Below are 16,120 nucleotides of genomic sequence, written 5' to 3'. Positions count from 1 at the left end.
ACATGCGATGTGTGAAGCAACACAAGAAAACTTTGCTAGGTGCAAGTGTTACTGCGAAGCAGAGCAGCCTTACTCGGTCTTTCTGCACTAAACAAAAAGGCAGTGCCGGTAAACACAGCTGGTTGATAGCTCTGGTATGTCATTACAGTGGAACCCCGATAATACGACTATGAGGGGACCACGCAAAACCCTCATATAATCCGGGCGTCGTATAATCGAAAACTAGGGGTGTGCGAATATCAAATTTTTCGAATACGAATCGAATACGAATATCCACCTTCGAATATCGAATCGAATATCGAATATCAAAGGAAAAATGCCTCCACAGTAACAATATTTTATTTAACATGTAGCTATTTGAAAAAAAAAACATTAACAGCCTTGGCATGGCAGCACAACATACACTGCTATAAAAACATGGCAGCACAACATACACTGCTATCTCCAGAACACAATGACTAGGCTAGCACAATGCACATCACAACACAAGCAAATATCACGGCACAATGAAAGTAATAAATACATGTTATCATGAAGAAATATGAGTTGCTCCACATGATCAGGCAGCAGGCGCTCCCTTGTAACAGAGAACCCCCCTCCCCTGCCACTGAAAAGGCACGCTCGCTTGGAACAGAAGTGGCTGGTATAGGGAGCTACATGGGGCAAAGCTTTCCCAGACTGGGGTATCTGAACAGTCCGCCACCCGTCACGTGGGTCACTGTATTTCTTCAGAAGTGGTCCCGCATGGTGAACGAGTGGTAGTGCGGCACGTTACGGCCGCATAATATTCAAAATGTACGGTTACATGATCGCCAACAGCGCTGCACGTTGGAGATGCACCAGCAATAAATCATACGTATTGGGGCGCTCGTCGCAGGCAGATATCGTGCCTCCGTGTACTTAGGATGTTTATCGCTCCTCTCGGCAACGTTTTTAGCAATACGAACGCAGCAGAAATGTGGAAGACGAGTTATTTTATGCATGATAATCGAATCGCGTATTCGAATTTTTCGAATATTCGAAGTTATCGAATATCGAAACTTTTCGAATACACAATTTTCGAATCGAATACGAATATTTCGAATGTAATATTCGACGAATATTCGAAACTTTCGAATATTCGCACACCCCTATCGAAAACCTAAAAATATTGGCAGTGGCAGTCAGCTTTGCCCAAAAAAAGGGAACAGACCGCCTCAATAGCCCATGACAAGACCCTGAGGTTCTCCAAGGATGGTAGATCAAATTATTTTTGAAAATGGCAGCTAATGGCAGCATTACTTAGTTAAATGAGGCGTGAGTGAGTAGTTATCCTTAACTTTAAGATATCGAATCCAACGCGCATCTTTCTCCCGACAAATCGAGTCTAAAAAGTGCCTGCACGTGAAAACAAAACCGAAACCGAAAGATGCGGGATCGGCGTAAAATTGCGTCGTATAACCAAGGTTTTAAATACATTATTTCTGGGGGTTTTGCCGGGACCAAACCGATTCGTCGTAAAATGCGGGTCATCGCAAAACCGGGGGATGGATAATCGAGGTTCCACTGTACTTTTCTTTAAAACCTTTACATAGAGCCAGTTAGGTGCTCCTGTTAAAAGGACCGACAACCAATTTTTAAGGTGCCTATTTTCTTTAGCGCAACGGAAAGCTTACCAGTGAGAGTGTCTAATTACAAAATGGTAACGTGGAAAACGCCGTGAAACGTTTGTAATCAGAATTTTTATATTTGCGGCGAATATAAGGTCGTATACACAAGTGACAGCACATGCTGCAAACAGTGAGCGTGAGAGCGGTTTGTGTTCGAGCGCGGTGGTTTGCTGCCCATGCGCGCACTCCTTGAGCATACACTGCGGCTCGACATGTTCCACTGGCTACCGCGAAGGGAGCGCAGTTTCTCACCGTGCAACTCCTTTTACCTCGTAGGCAGCCCAAAATAGAACGGGGATGGATAATAATATACATACATCAATTTTCAGGACGAACTATGGCACACATGACAGCATCAGACTATGTGAATATGTACAGCAAAGTGATCAACTCCATAATCCAGCTTCAAGGCCCTTTCGCTAGGCTATGTGACATACCGGTTTTTGTTACTTTTAAACAAGATTTAAAAATATAAATCCTACTCACAACGTGAAAAGGATGCTGGAATCTGTCACTATGTTTCAGTCTTTTCTACCAGAATCTAATCACACATTCTGGTGAGTTGTCGGTCGCTTTAAGAAACTGGGCAGTAGTGATAACGTTTTTAGATAGAACTAGACCTCTCAGTGGAATTTGCACAACTTTGCTTATCTCGAAAATCTGCTTGTCTCAAATTTTTTTCTTGTTTTTACTACTTCGAGTTAACAAGGTATCAATGAATCTCCAAAACACCGCAATAATGCAACTGCCAACAAGAGGGGCATATGAAGACACAGAGCAACCTGCCGTATTGGCTTGCACAGCCTTTGTACCAGCCCAATTACGGCAGACCTGTACTGCCAAACAAAAGTGTCCCCTTAGCAACGTTGTTTATATATGGTAAAACCTAGCTAATATGTACCTGCCAGAAAATCGCATAATTATACTCTAAATGGTAATATGCAGTTATCACCAAGTGCAAATTTACGTCTACTGACGTGTGGTGCAGCCATAGGTCGAAAAAAAAAACAAAAAAACCATGGAGCTCACTCATACTCTCATGAAATATAACTTGCGCTTAAAGGGACACTAAAGGCAAATAACAATTTATGTCAGAGTGAAAGCTCAATGTATGACAACTTCTAAAACGGCAATATTATCAACAGCAGTGCCCTACTTACCGAGAAATTAAGCTAAATGTATCACACGATGAGCGCCACGAGTGGGACATTTTCGAAGTGATCCCGATGACGTATGAGAGTCTGCCTACAATAAATCACTAGTAATCTAACTAGCCGCAATAAAAAAAGAACCTTCCGTGCATCAAGATGTAATAAAATGCTGTTTGTTCGTTTCCGTTTGATTCATGGGAAAAAAGAACCTCTGTGGCGTTGCCATGGGGAACAGCGCGCATGGTTCAAAGGTTCCGTTTTCGCCGAACTGCGCTTCGCCCGGCGCCCTGCTTCGCTCACGCGGTTGCGTCTCAGTGGTAGTTTCGGGATCGCGTACTGCCGCATGTGTTTTGCGCGCTCGTGAAAGTCGCTCTTACAGAAAGTTCGACAAAATGCCGCACGCAACGACGCCGGCACTACAAGCCCTCAGCAGCATACCGCGTTCATCGGGGCTCAAGTAGCTGAATTGGAGCCCAGCGTCGCGAGCCAATGTCTCGTTGTCAAGTTCTCCGTCCACATCCATTGCGGCAAGCTTCGATGGCTTCGATGGCCGTTGTTGCTGCTGTGGGTCCCGCTACTTTCACTGCTGCTACTAGTGTCGGCGGCCGCGCAGTAAAGGCGGGCAACGTTGGGCACAGCAGCAGTGACGTATGAAAGTCTGATTTCAGGCGGGTGATTTGAAGTGCGCTAACGCGATGGGGACCACGAAAACGTGATTTTATTTCAAAATAAGCACTTCCTTGGCATAAAAGTAGCACTATGGGGTTTCTGGACCGCTATTTCAACAATCAACGTCGACTTAATATTTGCCTTTAGTGTCCCTTTAAGGACTCACTCGGACTCAGGCTCACCAAAATTTCCCTCAAGCAGACTCACATTCACTCAAATTTTCTTTAAAGTTTTTTTAGAGTGACAATAAAGTGAGCAAAAGTATTTTTTCGCATAGGTAGAGATGCATTGCTTACAACTAAAGGTGGCATGCCCATACAGGCACTGCTCCAATTCAATGAACACATAAGAGTTGAGTGTCCTGACTGTAACAACTCCTACTATGGGTGTGTTACAGGGCATTCATTTGCTCTGAATACTTGCCGTTGTAGAAAAGAAAAGGCACTTCATAATTGGGAAGGGCCGTCTTGTGCAACTTGGGTGTAAATCGCAGAATGTACTGGAAACCATCCACTCCCTCAGTGTTCTCTTGGATTTGCAGGTTCTAGAGGCACAGAAAATAAAGAAGTACAGATTATACACAGCCTGCATAGTGAGACAGCACACCAGAGAGATTCATAATTCTGATTTTGACCACTCCACATAACTATAACTATGAGAAATCCGTATGGATTTCCTTGTGGCTTGATGCTACAAATGGGTGGTTGTCTATTTTCCCTTTCTTAACCCTTCCGCCACCTTGCGGGATTCCGCAGAACTGATTTTCAATATGTGTCCAGTTGCTTCAAGTTGTCGATGAATTCGCCCTCGCGTTGCCAATTGCTAGCTTCCTGGTTAGCTCAATTGGTAGAGCGACCATCCCGGAAAGGCGTTGGTCCCGTGTTCGAACCCCGGACCAGGACGAATTTTTCGGCGACTAAGAGGCTTTATTTCTAAGAAATCCGTATGGATTTCCTTGCGGCTTCATGCTACAAATGGGTCGTTGTCTATTTTCCCTTTCTTAACCCTTCCGCCACCTTGCGGGTTTCCGCAGAACTGATTTTCAATATGACAATGTGTGCTCTATGATCAGGCAAAGTGACAAGGTCTCTACAAGTCCCCATAGAGACAGCCCACAAATAACGTATTCGCCCGCATAATGACCGCACGTTAAAAAAAAAAGTGAGCTCTGGCTTTTAACAAGCGTGGCTTCTGTACTGTCTTGCCTTATAGGTCACACTCAGATATAAATTCGACCTGGGTGCATAGTCAAGAAATATAACCCCGGTCCTCCAACACAGCAACACCGTGCTCCGACCATACCATTGAGCCACCACCCAATGGTAAGGGAGGTGGCACCACCTAGAAGTGGGGCAGTGAGGTAGTGCATGATGGGCACTAACAAGCCTCGACAGTGTGCGCTGCTGTGCTCAAGCAAGGCACCGGAGTGACGAGCGGACGTTGTGTCATGCACATCTGAGCGTTGGGTGAAAGCCAAGGATGCCTTCTCTATGGCTGCCACTTGGGTATGTTGGTAAGCCATTAGCATGTACAGTATAACCTAATTACAACAGGCCTTCATAGTGAAGAGGATTTTGGTCTGTTGTAAATGCTGAATGGGTCTGTTATAACCAGAGAGAATTACGAGTAATGAACATGGTCTTATTTCTAATAGGGGACCCAAAAAAATTTCTATTTTTCGAAAATCGCATTTTCAGTTTCTGTAGCCCATTTTCTATCCAATTCCAAAATATCTTCACTGAAAACTACGTAGAAGTGCTATAAAAAAAATTTCTTTTTGCGTCTGCCAACTTGGCGAAAACTGCGGAAATGGCAAAAAAAACTCAAAATTATAGCTCCGCAACGGTACAATCGAGCGCCACCATTTTGGGCTCGTCATAAAGAGCATTCCTCCGTGTTCAAGTTCTCCGTTTCAGCTAACTCATCCATTCAGTAACAAGCATACAAAAAGCATATGTCTGAAGTTCAATTCAAGGCCTCCGATTGGCTGCTTCTGCCGTGATGCTTGCTTCAGGATCGTCGTCTGCTGCTTGTGCGTCGAGAGGTCGCGGCTGTCGAAAATTGCGCTACTTAGTGACGCGTTCGCACTCGTTCTGTGTTCACGGGTCGACGATAATTTAGAATGCTTTAGCTTGGCAGCTGCAAGCAGAAGCTCAATCATCAGATTATGATTACGATAGCACGCCGCACTCATCGCGAACATCGCAGACGTGCATAGAACATCGCAGACGTGCGACAGTAATAGCGTTGACTCGTTGGACCCGCTGTTGGAGGTTCTTCTTATCAGCACTTCGGAGCTTATGACGAAGACCACCGCGGGACAACTCTTTGTACTCGCAATGGAACATGACGTACTTTGAAACATCAGGCACCGCAGCCACGCACATCGCAACCAAGCTTTCTACTCGATGTCGTGGCTAGGCCTAACACCACTCACGGTGCCGATGTACGAGACAAATCCAAACTTTGTGGGCAAGAACATCGCGCCAGCGGACATGCGAAAGCGAAGAAGTCACAATGTACTTCGTCGCAAGCAACGAATCGCATCGCCCGCTGGCTCCTCAGAACTGCGGATGGGCATTTTGCGCATCGGCAGTGGACCCCCCGGCCAAGCTCGCCGCGCAACGACCGCTCGGAGAAGCGGTGGCAATTTCGCACATCAGCGTCCAAAAACGCAACACCAAGCACACTGTGTGCCGATTTTTTGTCGCTACAGCTAGGCATAGCTGATCATTGACAGATCGGCGGCCTTCATTCTTAAATCGGTACGTCGATATCCGCAGCGCACTGTTCCCGTCCCGAAAGTATGCTAAGCGATGTTTGAAGTCGGAAGTCAGTGAATTTGGTTGTCCGTGGCAGAAAAGTCCGCTCTAAAGGAGTCCCTACCTTGCTGGCCTGACATTTTAGTCAATTGTATCCGAATGTCCGTTGTACCAGAAACCTTGTAAACGAAGCTCAATCAGTGGAACAAATACGGAGGTCGGCATAACGCTGCAAATTGGTATGCAATATCCGAATGTCTGTTGTAAACAGATCCATTGTAACGAGGTTATACTGTATAACATTATACATCAGGAGCACAAACCAAAGGTGTTGAGTACCAGCAAATGAGAAGGGGTTTATGACAGATGATACGGTGGTTGGATGGTACTGCCTGGTGTAGGTCCTGAGGTCACAGGCAACCCTCAAGATGCCCTTGACCTCAGGAATCGGATAACCTGCTGCAGGTGCATAGGTCCAGCCTATGCACCTGCCAAAGATTACCCACAAGATAGGCCATGGCCATGGTAGCTAGAGAAGAGACACACTCCTCTAATACTCGGTCAAATGGTAGACGATATTGAACATTCCCAGAAGCCTACATATGTCTGCGTGCAATAAGGTTCAATAGGGTTGAGATCTGGGCTAGTTGGTGACTGATCATTATACCTATATGGTTAAGTCGCGCACTTTGGACGGGGACAAAAGGAATAGGAAGGACACGACAATCGCTACATCTGCGTGCACTGCATGCACTTGCAAAGAAGTCGTCAGACATGCTTACTTGCACCACTGCGCATCCTTTGCTGATAGGCACTTGGTACTGGTTTACATTTCCTTCAAAGTACGGAACTTCTTTCACAGATGGGTCAGGAGAGATCACCTGTAGTGTCAGCACGCCAGTCATATTCATCGCTGTGTTGTTGCCAAATCGGTCCTGAAGAGGTGATCAGCCAGTCAGTTGTGCAAATAGAGTGACACACATGCATAGCACACAAAGAAAAAATATATGCAGCCTCAAGCACAACAAACTTCAATCATCCCAGTGAAAACATTTTACAAATGAAATCTGAGCATAAGAGGACGACTTGAGGATTAAAATCGGGTCACTTAACATCTACAGTCAGTTACTTACCAAAATGTTTGTCCATTCAGATTTCACAGGTGTTGTACTACATTGTTGTGCTACATTGCTGTGCCCATGTTCACTGTCTAGACGTGCATGCGCATTCTGCCTTAAACATACACACACATGCGCAAGCACCAAATTAAACACCCATGTGCCTTTGATCTGATCAGCTGCTGTCACCTTTCAACAAGACATGCCTCACATGGACTTTCCAACCACATTGATAGCTACACATGGTACTTTGGTGTCCTTTTTGGCTTTGATTTCAGGTTAGATGACTTATGTGCAGGCTGTACAGTTCAGAACACAAGTATTCTGCCACCTTCACTATGTCACTGAAATTGCCGATAACATTGTCATGCTTACCGTATATTTCAGTGTATAAGTCGCACCTTTATATAAGACGCACCTCCTACTTTATACAACTTTCCAGGGAAAAAATGACTTTATAAGATGCACCTTTGTACAGTAGACTCTCGATAATTCAAACTTTGATAATTCAAACTTTCGGTTAATTCAAACAAATCTTAAATTTTTGGTCGGCTCACTATGTTTTCAATTTATTTTAAAGCTACTTAATTCAAACTGCCTCACTGCACAAATTCGGTTAATTCAAACTTTTTGCTTGTCCATGTCTAAGAATATCTGCTGCCTTTGCTGCTTCTAGCTGAACGTTCACATTTTTTTGTTACTAACAGGCGCAAATAAAGCTGATTGAGTGCCTACAAAACAGCCAAACTAGCCGAACCTTGCGCTCCAATAAGCTCGTGCTGACCGTGAGAAAAAAAACTGTACGGTCTGGCCTTGATCTATCGCATGCCAAACGTTTCTTAAAGTCACTTTCTCTACAGTATCCCATGTGAGAAAGTGTTCTGAAGGAGCTAGCAACCGTCGTGGGACGCAACACATTTCGTCTTTAATTACAAACCCGTGCGTGCCTTGTGTAATAACAAGTACCAGTATTATTGCTGATGTCTAAAAATTTTACTGGCAATCATGCAGAGCAGTCTATGATGTTGCTGCGGCACTGAGAAACAATAAACACACAGTGTTAGTTGGTGTGTTGCCGCGAATCATATTTATGAGAACTTCTGATAATTCAAACTTCTGATAATTCAAATAAAATCCTGAGGTCCCCTCAAGTCTGAATTATCGAGAGTCTACTGTATAAGATGCATCTATTTTTAACTCAACATGATAAAACAAGATGCACACAGAGTACATTCATTGCGAAATGCGTAGTCACACACGGCACTGAATATCTGTAAGCAGCAGTATAAAACTTGCAAATAAAGTTGTCCTAAGGTGCAGAAAACCAATATTTATTCAACTGTATTTGAAGTCACCTCCTCCAGCGCACCGTCAAAAGTTCTTCCATCTCGGTTGGCAGCATCGCTCGATTGCCATTGTCAGCCTCTGAGTAACTCTTTTACACGGCGTTGTAAGCACATTGTTGGCAATGTCTCTACGACATTATGAGGCTTGGCAGGAACACATAAACCCCGATCGCTCCCCACGGGTAACACCTTCACACACCCATACATAACGTAAGTGGCTACCGGAAGCCGGAAGCTGCAACAACTGCTGGACTGCAGCAATCTCACATGGAAACTGATGATGATACCAAAGTGCTAATCTCATTTTTGTAACTGGTATTGTGGGTGCCACGACCTTACAATGAAACATTGTGGTGCCCTTCTTTATTTATTGCCTCAGTTCCGGGGGTAATTAAACCCACGAAACTGAGGCACAATAGAACATTAAGAACAAACAATTCGAACAGCACAATAGTGTGCGTGACGGTGGTGGCTTTTATTGCAGCCGTAATCTCCGTGAATGCTGCACTGCTTAAACATCAAGTAGCTGACATCTAAGAGCACACCTGCTTCATTGTTATAACAAGATTAGATATCTATTTACCAATACTCTTGCACTCAGTAAATTGTACTCACAAATGAAATATAAACATATTGGTCTTGCAGAATCGCATGACTTTTTGCGTATATAAGACACAACGTTGTATAAGATGCACCAGCCAAAATATCATAAAAAAGGTGTCTCTTGTACACCGGTATACACAGTATCTTTTAATGTGTGTACTTTGGTCCTTCCTATGCAGAGTTTCTTTTTAGCTGATTTGATACTGCTGCCTTTGTTACTGCTGCTTCTAGAGTAACTATAAAGGCTGATTCACACCGAAGGGGGGGCGGCCAAAGCGGCAAAGCGGAAAGCGGGGAAAGCCTCCTCTCCAGGCGGCCAAAGTAAGGGTAAAACGAGGCGTCTAGTCCAATCGCTCCCTGGCTGATTTTTTGCCGCCTCGTTTTCACAGCCTGGAGAGGAGGTTTTCCCCGCTTTGCCGCTTCGGCCGCCCCGCCTTCGGTGTGAATCAGCCTTAAAGGCCAACTCCGGCGATTTTTTGGCCATGTCAAAGTAATGGTGCTTTTATGTTCCTGAGACGCTCCTGTTACGGGCCCGATAGCGGAAATACTCGGCAAATTGGAGAATAATTTTAAATAAGCAAGAAAGCGCAACACTGAAACCGAAACCCAACCGAGTGTACTGTCTACGTATGACGTAGACGTTGTTACGAACGAACCGGAAGTCGTGAAAGGCATGCTGGTCACGCCGGCGCACAGTGGAGAGGCGAGCACGCCGCACATCAGCTGTAATGTCTGCGACTGACAGTGCCGCGTCTGATAATGACATTGTCTCGGCCAGCACAGCAGACGCTCGCTGTAGCGGCTGAAGTTAGCGGTGCCCTCGGCTGCGTCACTTCCGCCGCCTTCCCAATACTGACGCCACAGACGCAATGTTGCCAATAATTGTGGGAAGCCAGGAGGGCGTTTGCAGACAATCTTTAAAATTAATTTGCAAACAATCTGCGCATGTCTAAAGTCTGTAATTTGGCATAACTAACGGAAACATGCAAAGGAACGTACCCAGCGAATTTCATTGAGATCCATCGACCTCGAAAAATCGCCGGAGTTGGCCTTTAAAAGTAAACCAGAAAAGCAGTTCACGTGAGGCTAATGGCACTGGGTTCAGCAGGCTCATTACATCGGAATCTGCTGGGCATACCTCGTCATGCAATATAAACAAAGACTGGCCTATGTTAAGGGCAGATGCTGCTTAAAAAAAATGTTTAAAATTTTTGATCGATATTTTCATGTACAATATGTACAGGTGCTCACAGAATTACTCATAACGCTAGAAAGGTGGCCGCTCACCAGTGGAGCACGCCGATGAAAAAAATGGTGTCAATCTCTACATGTGCACGCCATCCCTAGTGATCAAGCATCACACCCTAGTGCATCTAGAATGGCATTCCCTTGCACCAAAAGGCTAGAGTTAGGTGCCTCTTAGTGCTAAGCAAAACGCCGGGCTTTGCGAGCGCTAGTCATAGTCACGCACTATAAATATACTGATAGTGACATTGGAAAGATAAATGGCACAAAGCGTAACAAGATAAAAAAGGTGCCCAAGCAGTCGAACAAACATGCACGAATGCGCATGCTCCAACGTGCGTGCGCAAAGAGAGTGTCGCAAACCCAATTCACCCAGTCCTTCTGTCACAACGCTAAGATGCACCTAATGCAAGCCTTTCCAAGCAACTAGCAGTAGTTTTGTTTTGATGCCAGAAACAAGGCGGGAGTTCTTGAACGATTCTACCACAGCCCACACGCACATCACACCTGCCAGGTGTATAATGGTGGATGGACGATCTGTTGCTGAGCTATCGGGATGTGCTTGTGGTTGCGCAAAGAGCGTCTCAGATGAAGACGCGGGTCTTGCGATGCCACCACACTGCTCAGGAAGTCAGAAGTCAACGAGAAATCGAGCTGCCATCGAAATTTCGTGGCAATCCTAGGCAAACACCTTCTCCTTATGTGGCAGCCCTCGAAGAAGCACTTAAGAAAATTATTGATTATGATGAGAAATTCTTCGCATTGTTTTTTATGGGCAGCTGAAGGGGAACAGAAAATTTTTCGTTGCGGCAGTGTTAGCTATACCGAGATTAAACTGCAGCTAGAAAGGCCTACAAGCACACTTATTAGGCATTTCAGTGCTCACACTGTTAAAGATCTCTCCTTTCATCCAAACTGTCACGGGGTCTCTGGCCAACACTTCCTTGCCCACGGGAAAGGTTGGGTGATTGGGACCTCTGCGTATATGTTCTGGGAACGGGATAATGGAGAGGACCAGACTGCCCCTTGCTAAACCAGACGGCACAGCCAACAAGAACGAGAGAAGGACCCTTCTTTAGCTCTACCAGTTGTAAATAATGTAAATAAACCTTTTTGTACCATTTAGAAACTTCAGCGTCATCGAGTTATTGAAATCGAACCTTTTGATAACACATACAGGCTCTTGTGAATATAAAAGGGTTGGCTTGGCTGCAGAGCGGAGAACAGAGCAGATACGAGACAAGAGAGACTGACACGACTTGGCGCTCTTGTCCTGTCAGTCTCTCTTGTCTCGTGTATCTGTGCTGTTCCCTTCTTGTGAATATGTTCGGTACTTGCCGGGAAGCTCGCTTAACCACGTGCCAACTTTCAATTGCAAATGTGTCTCATGACCATCACCGAAGGTACCATGCAGAAAAGTGCGGAAAAAAAATTATGGCAGCGTCACACTGGTGGTGCAAACCTCTTTCTCCTCTTTCTTTCTACCTCTTACTCTCTCTCTGTTTATGTTTTTCTATCTTTTTATGCCTTTATTCCCTTTATTTCTCTCTTCCTATCACTTTCTTTCTCTCTCTCTTTCATACGTATTCGTTTGACACTTGCGCCTGCTGTACACTTTAGTGGGGCTTGCCCAATTCCTGTGGCGCATACCCACCTGAGAAGTTTTGCATGATGAAGCACAAGCTACCGATAGCTTAAACAGCTTCACTGTAAAGAGAATGAAGGGAGTGCGTGCCGGTTCATGATGATAATAGTTTTCTACGATGGAGCACAAGCTATTGACAGCTTAAACAGCTTCACTGCTAATTACAGCTCTCTTGCACTGTTGCTATACTAAGGAATGTTTAGGAACGATGACGTGGAACACAAAGGCTGTGGCGCGAGAGCAGAAGACTCGTCCGCCTTTCTCAGATGTAATGTGCATGCGAGGTGGTACTGTACAAAAATCTCTGCCACCTAATTGAGATGAACTGATTGTAGGTGTGTGCAGCCTGTCACCTCATGCCATCACTGCCGGGGAATTTGTTGTGTTCATGAGAGTGTTCATCGTGCCCACTCTGTACCTGACCACACACAGGCACAGTGATGACAAGCTGCTTCATTCCTGAAAGCAACATGTCTGTGTGGCACATTTAGCGATCTCGCACAAAGAGGCAGCCGTGAAAGGCAGTGTAGTGGGTTTAGGTTGTCTGCTATTAAACCCATGCAGTACGCTTACAACTGCGCTAGGCTACATGTACCACAACACAGTTAGCTGAAGACTCTTATCATAATAAGGTTGTCAGCGATTAAGTCGTACTGGCGCGTTTGCCATCATCATGCCTCCACGCATCGCTGGTGCACATCCAAAAAGGCACTGCCGCACTGCACCGTGACAGTGGCTCCTTGAGAGCTCGGTACGCTTCACTGCATAACAGCTTGACATTAGAGCAAAGCCTGCTTCCAAACAAGGCACACGAAATGCTATTTTAAAAGCTGCATTCTATACTGAAGAAATGATTGCATATTTGAAATAAGCACCCAAATATTGCAGTAAGTTTCTTAAAAATCAAGTCAATAATTAAAAAAAAATGTTTTGGGAGCAAAGATGCTGATTTTGGTCTGGTGTTTTTTTTTTTTTCTGAAATATGTTGCTGTGGGCCTGTCAATCGTAACACGGCACATTGCTTGCTGCAGCGCGTGACAGATAATTATTTACAGCCTGTTTATTACTGACCTGTCTCAGTTTCAGTTGGGAGAGCTTTGAGAATGACAAGCCACCGAGTGAAACTAGTGCAACAAGTGCAACGTGGCAGAAACGCGACTACGTGAGCACACAGAACTCCGACACATTTCCGCGATGCCTGCATCCTCTGCTGGCATTCTTTCACCTGCCACACGTGCTGCGCGATGTCGTCGCTGTCATCATCATCTGGTGGCAACAACTTTCGTGAGGCTTCCACAAACTCCCCACATTTGCTGTGGGCATGGAATCGCGAGCAGCCACCGAATAGCAGTCTACTGGCACAAGCATAGTAAAAGGACCATGGCAACTATGACATCATCATTACTAGTTGAGCCCGATGTCACGGAAGGTGAAGGTCCCCTTCTGGTCATCTTAGGTGATGTCAACAACTCAAGGTGCGCACAAAAACTTTCAATACAGTCGATCCCGGATACATCGAACTCGAAGAGGATCCCGAAATAGTTGGATATATCGATAATTCGAAATACGAAATATGCTTAGGTGTCTGTTTTCATTCCTGATGCTGAGCACAATGTCCTGTACCATGCACACCTAAATAGTAAGCCTACACCACAACTATAATGAAAGCAAGCAGTTAGTGTACTCAGCTGCTGCGGCGATGTCACGGAAGGTGAAGGTCCCCTTCTGGTCATCTTAGGTGATGTCAACAACTCAAGGTGCGCACAAAAACTTTCAATACAGTCGATCCCGGATACATCGAACTCGAAGAGGATCCCGAAATAGTTGGATATATCGATAATTCGAAATACGAAATATGCTTAGGTGTCTGTTTTCATTCCTGATGCTGAGCACAATGTCCTGTACCATGCACACCTAAATAGTAAGCCTACACCACAACTATAATGAAAGCAAGCAGTTAGTGTATGCATATAATGAACAACCGCTGTGCCGCAAATGTTCTGAGCACGTGCGGCAAACATGAAAAAACATATATTCTTGGTCAAAATAAAACTGCTGAGCCACGCAGTGAGTAACCTAGCTGTTTGATATTTGCATGAACCAGGAAGCAAACACACGTGTTAGAATTAACTGCAGCTGCAACTCTAAAGGAACCCGCGACAGCCGGACAACGAAGCCGAAGCTGCTAGGAAATGTAGCAGTGGCGCCATCTCGCGGCATCTGTGTAAAAGAAGGACACCAGAACCTGGCTGGTTGCGCCACTGAGCCCCCTCTTCTTCAAATTACCAAGTCCCGGAGCAGTCGCCGGCGGCCCGCGGACGCCTTGGCTCATAGGTAACTACGTCACGTGGCGCCGTTATCACGTGATCCAAGAGTCTCAAGCAGCCTCGGGCCATCTGCGCACTGCGCGCTTGAAATGCTGGCTGCAGCCGTGATGGCGTCTGCCACGCCGTCTGCTCCGTCTATGGCTGCGACACCAGCCACAACGCTGACCCAATCTCGACTGCAACGGCGGTTAGATCATGAATGATACCTGTTTGCGTTGTGGCACAATTTACCAAGTACACTAGTGGAGCGCGCGCACATTGAAGACACGCGTGGGCATTCTGTTGCTGTTTTTTCTGGCGCGCACCGCGCGTTTCCCCGGCCTTCAGAAATACGTGCATGCTCAACGCGGCTCACAACGCAGACGACACGGATTGGGTGCGAAAACAATGTGAAATCCGGAAACGTGCGAGAAGCAGATAGAAAAGCAAAGAGAGCAAGAGCACGTCGAAAATTTCCCGTGTCCAACTCACGATGGCCGCACTGCGCCGTCGTCTGCCAGCTGCCCGAAAGAAATCGTTCAGACAGTCCCGGGCCGTCCGCAGGCCGCCAGGCACGCGAAAAACAAACATGCATCCGAGCGGTCTTGGACCACTGGGTGGAGCTTCCAGTTGGTCCCCAAGAAAAACTGATGCAGCGCCGGCATCCGGAGCAGCCCAGGACGTGTAAATTAGAGGTGTGCGAATATTCGAAAGTTTCGAATATCAGCTGAATATTACATTTGCAATATTCGTATTTGATTCGAAAACAGTGTATTCGAGAAGTTTCGAATATATTCGATCTTTTCGAATATTCGGTCGTATATATTACTAAAAAGAACTTCCAATTTTGCACCCTTACGGTAAGCGCATGAACGTTCGACCAGTTATTACTACGACTTCAGTGTGAGTGCGGTGATGCCCACACGGATAAGCATCGAAAATACACGGGGGCGTGATGACTGCTACCGAGGATTGCGCCGTGGCACTTCTCCGCGACAAACCTATCAACGATCATGAACTGCCTGCTCGGCAGTGTGTGTGGCTTAGTGCTGTTGCCGCTGGTGTAAGTGTACTGCACGCTTTTAAGAACAGGTGACAACCCAAACACATCGTTCGCTACAATTAGGGACCGCTTCAATTAAGTACGTGTCGCTTGCAGAAATGAAATAAGCTCGCCGTCGCCACGTTGGCCTGAGAACGTACCCTGCAAACTTTTACTCCGTGCGCTGCTTTCCGAGCACAAAGGAATCACGCTGCGCATGGCTGCACACAACTAGCAAGGGACGCTCGGCTTTATGCTGCAGAGGTACCGCGTCCCATATGTAGCTGTGGTGGTTTTCACTAACAGATTGCTGTACAAACGTACGCGCAAGCATCGACGAAAGCCGCATGAGTTGTCTGTCCGCTGTGCCGTGATGTCAGCCACTATACAGTAGACTCTCAGTAAACGGAAATCTGTTAAACGGAACAACTGCATCTAATATAATTGGTTTCATACTTGGATTCTGCACTCCTGTTCATCTCTCAGTAAACGGAACTCCTGTTAAATGGAACACATTTTCCTGGTCCCTTCAGGTCCCATTTAACGAGAGTCTACTGTACTTGGCACAGTTCCGAAATGATTCA

The 16,120-nt window shown here is 45.8% G+C and overlaps 1 protein-coding gene across 1 annotated transcript in view; it reads right to left on the bottom strand.

The window, feature by feature from the left end:
- The window catches only part of LOC119396986 (structural maintenance of chromosomes flexible hinge domain-containing protein 1), a 218,328-nt gene that overhangs the window by 42,827 nt on the left and 159,381 nt on the right, over window positions 1-16,120 (bottom strand). Inside the window, exons 38-39 of the mRNA XM_049416665.1 lie at window positions 7,014-7,166; window positions 3,893-4,013 (exon numbers count right to left, since the gene is read on the bottom strand). Coding sequence (XP_049272622.1) covers window positions 3,893-4,013; window positions 7,014-7,166 — 274 coding nt within the window. The remainder of the gene's footprint in view (window positions 1-3,892; window positions 4,014-7,013; window positions 7,167-16,120) is intronic.

The sequence above is a fragment of the Rhipicephalus sanguineus genome, chromosome 6, assembly GCF_013339695.2.
Source record: "Rhipicephalus sanguineus isolate Rsan-2018 chromosome 6, BIME_Rsan_1.4, whole genome shotgun sequence".
Lineage (NCBI taxonomy): Eukaryota > Metazoa > Arthropoda > Arachnida > Ixodida > Ixodidae > Rhipicephalus > Rhipicephalus sanguineus.
This window is presented reverse-complemented; position numbering and strand designations above follow the sequence as displayed.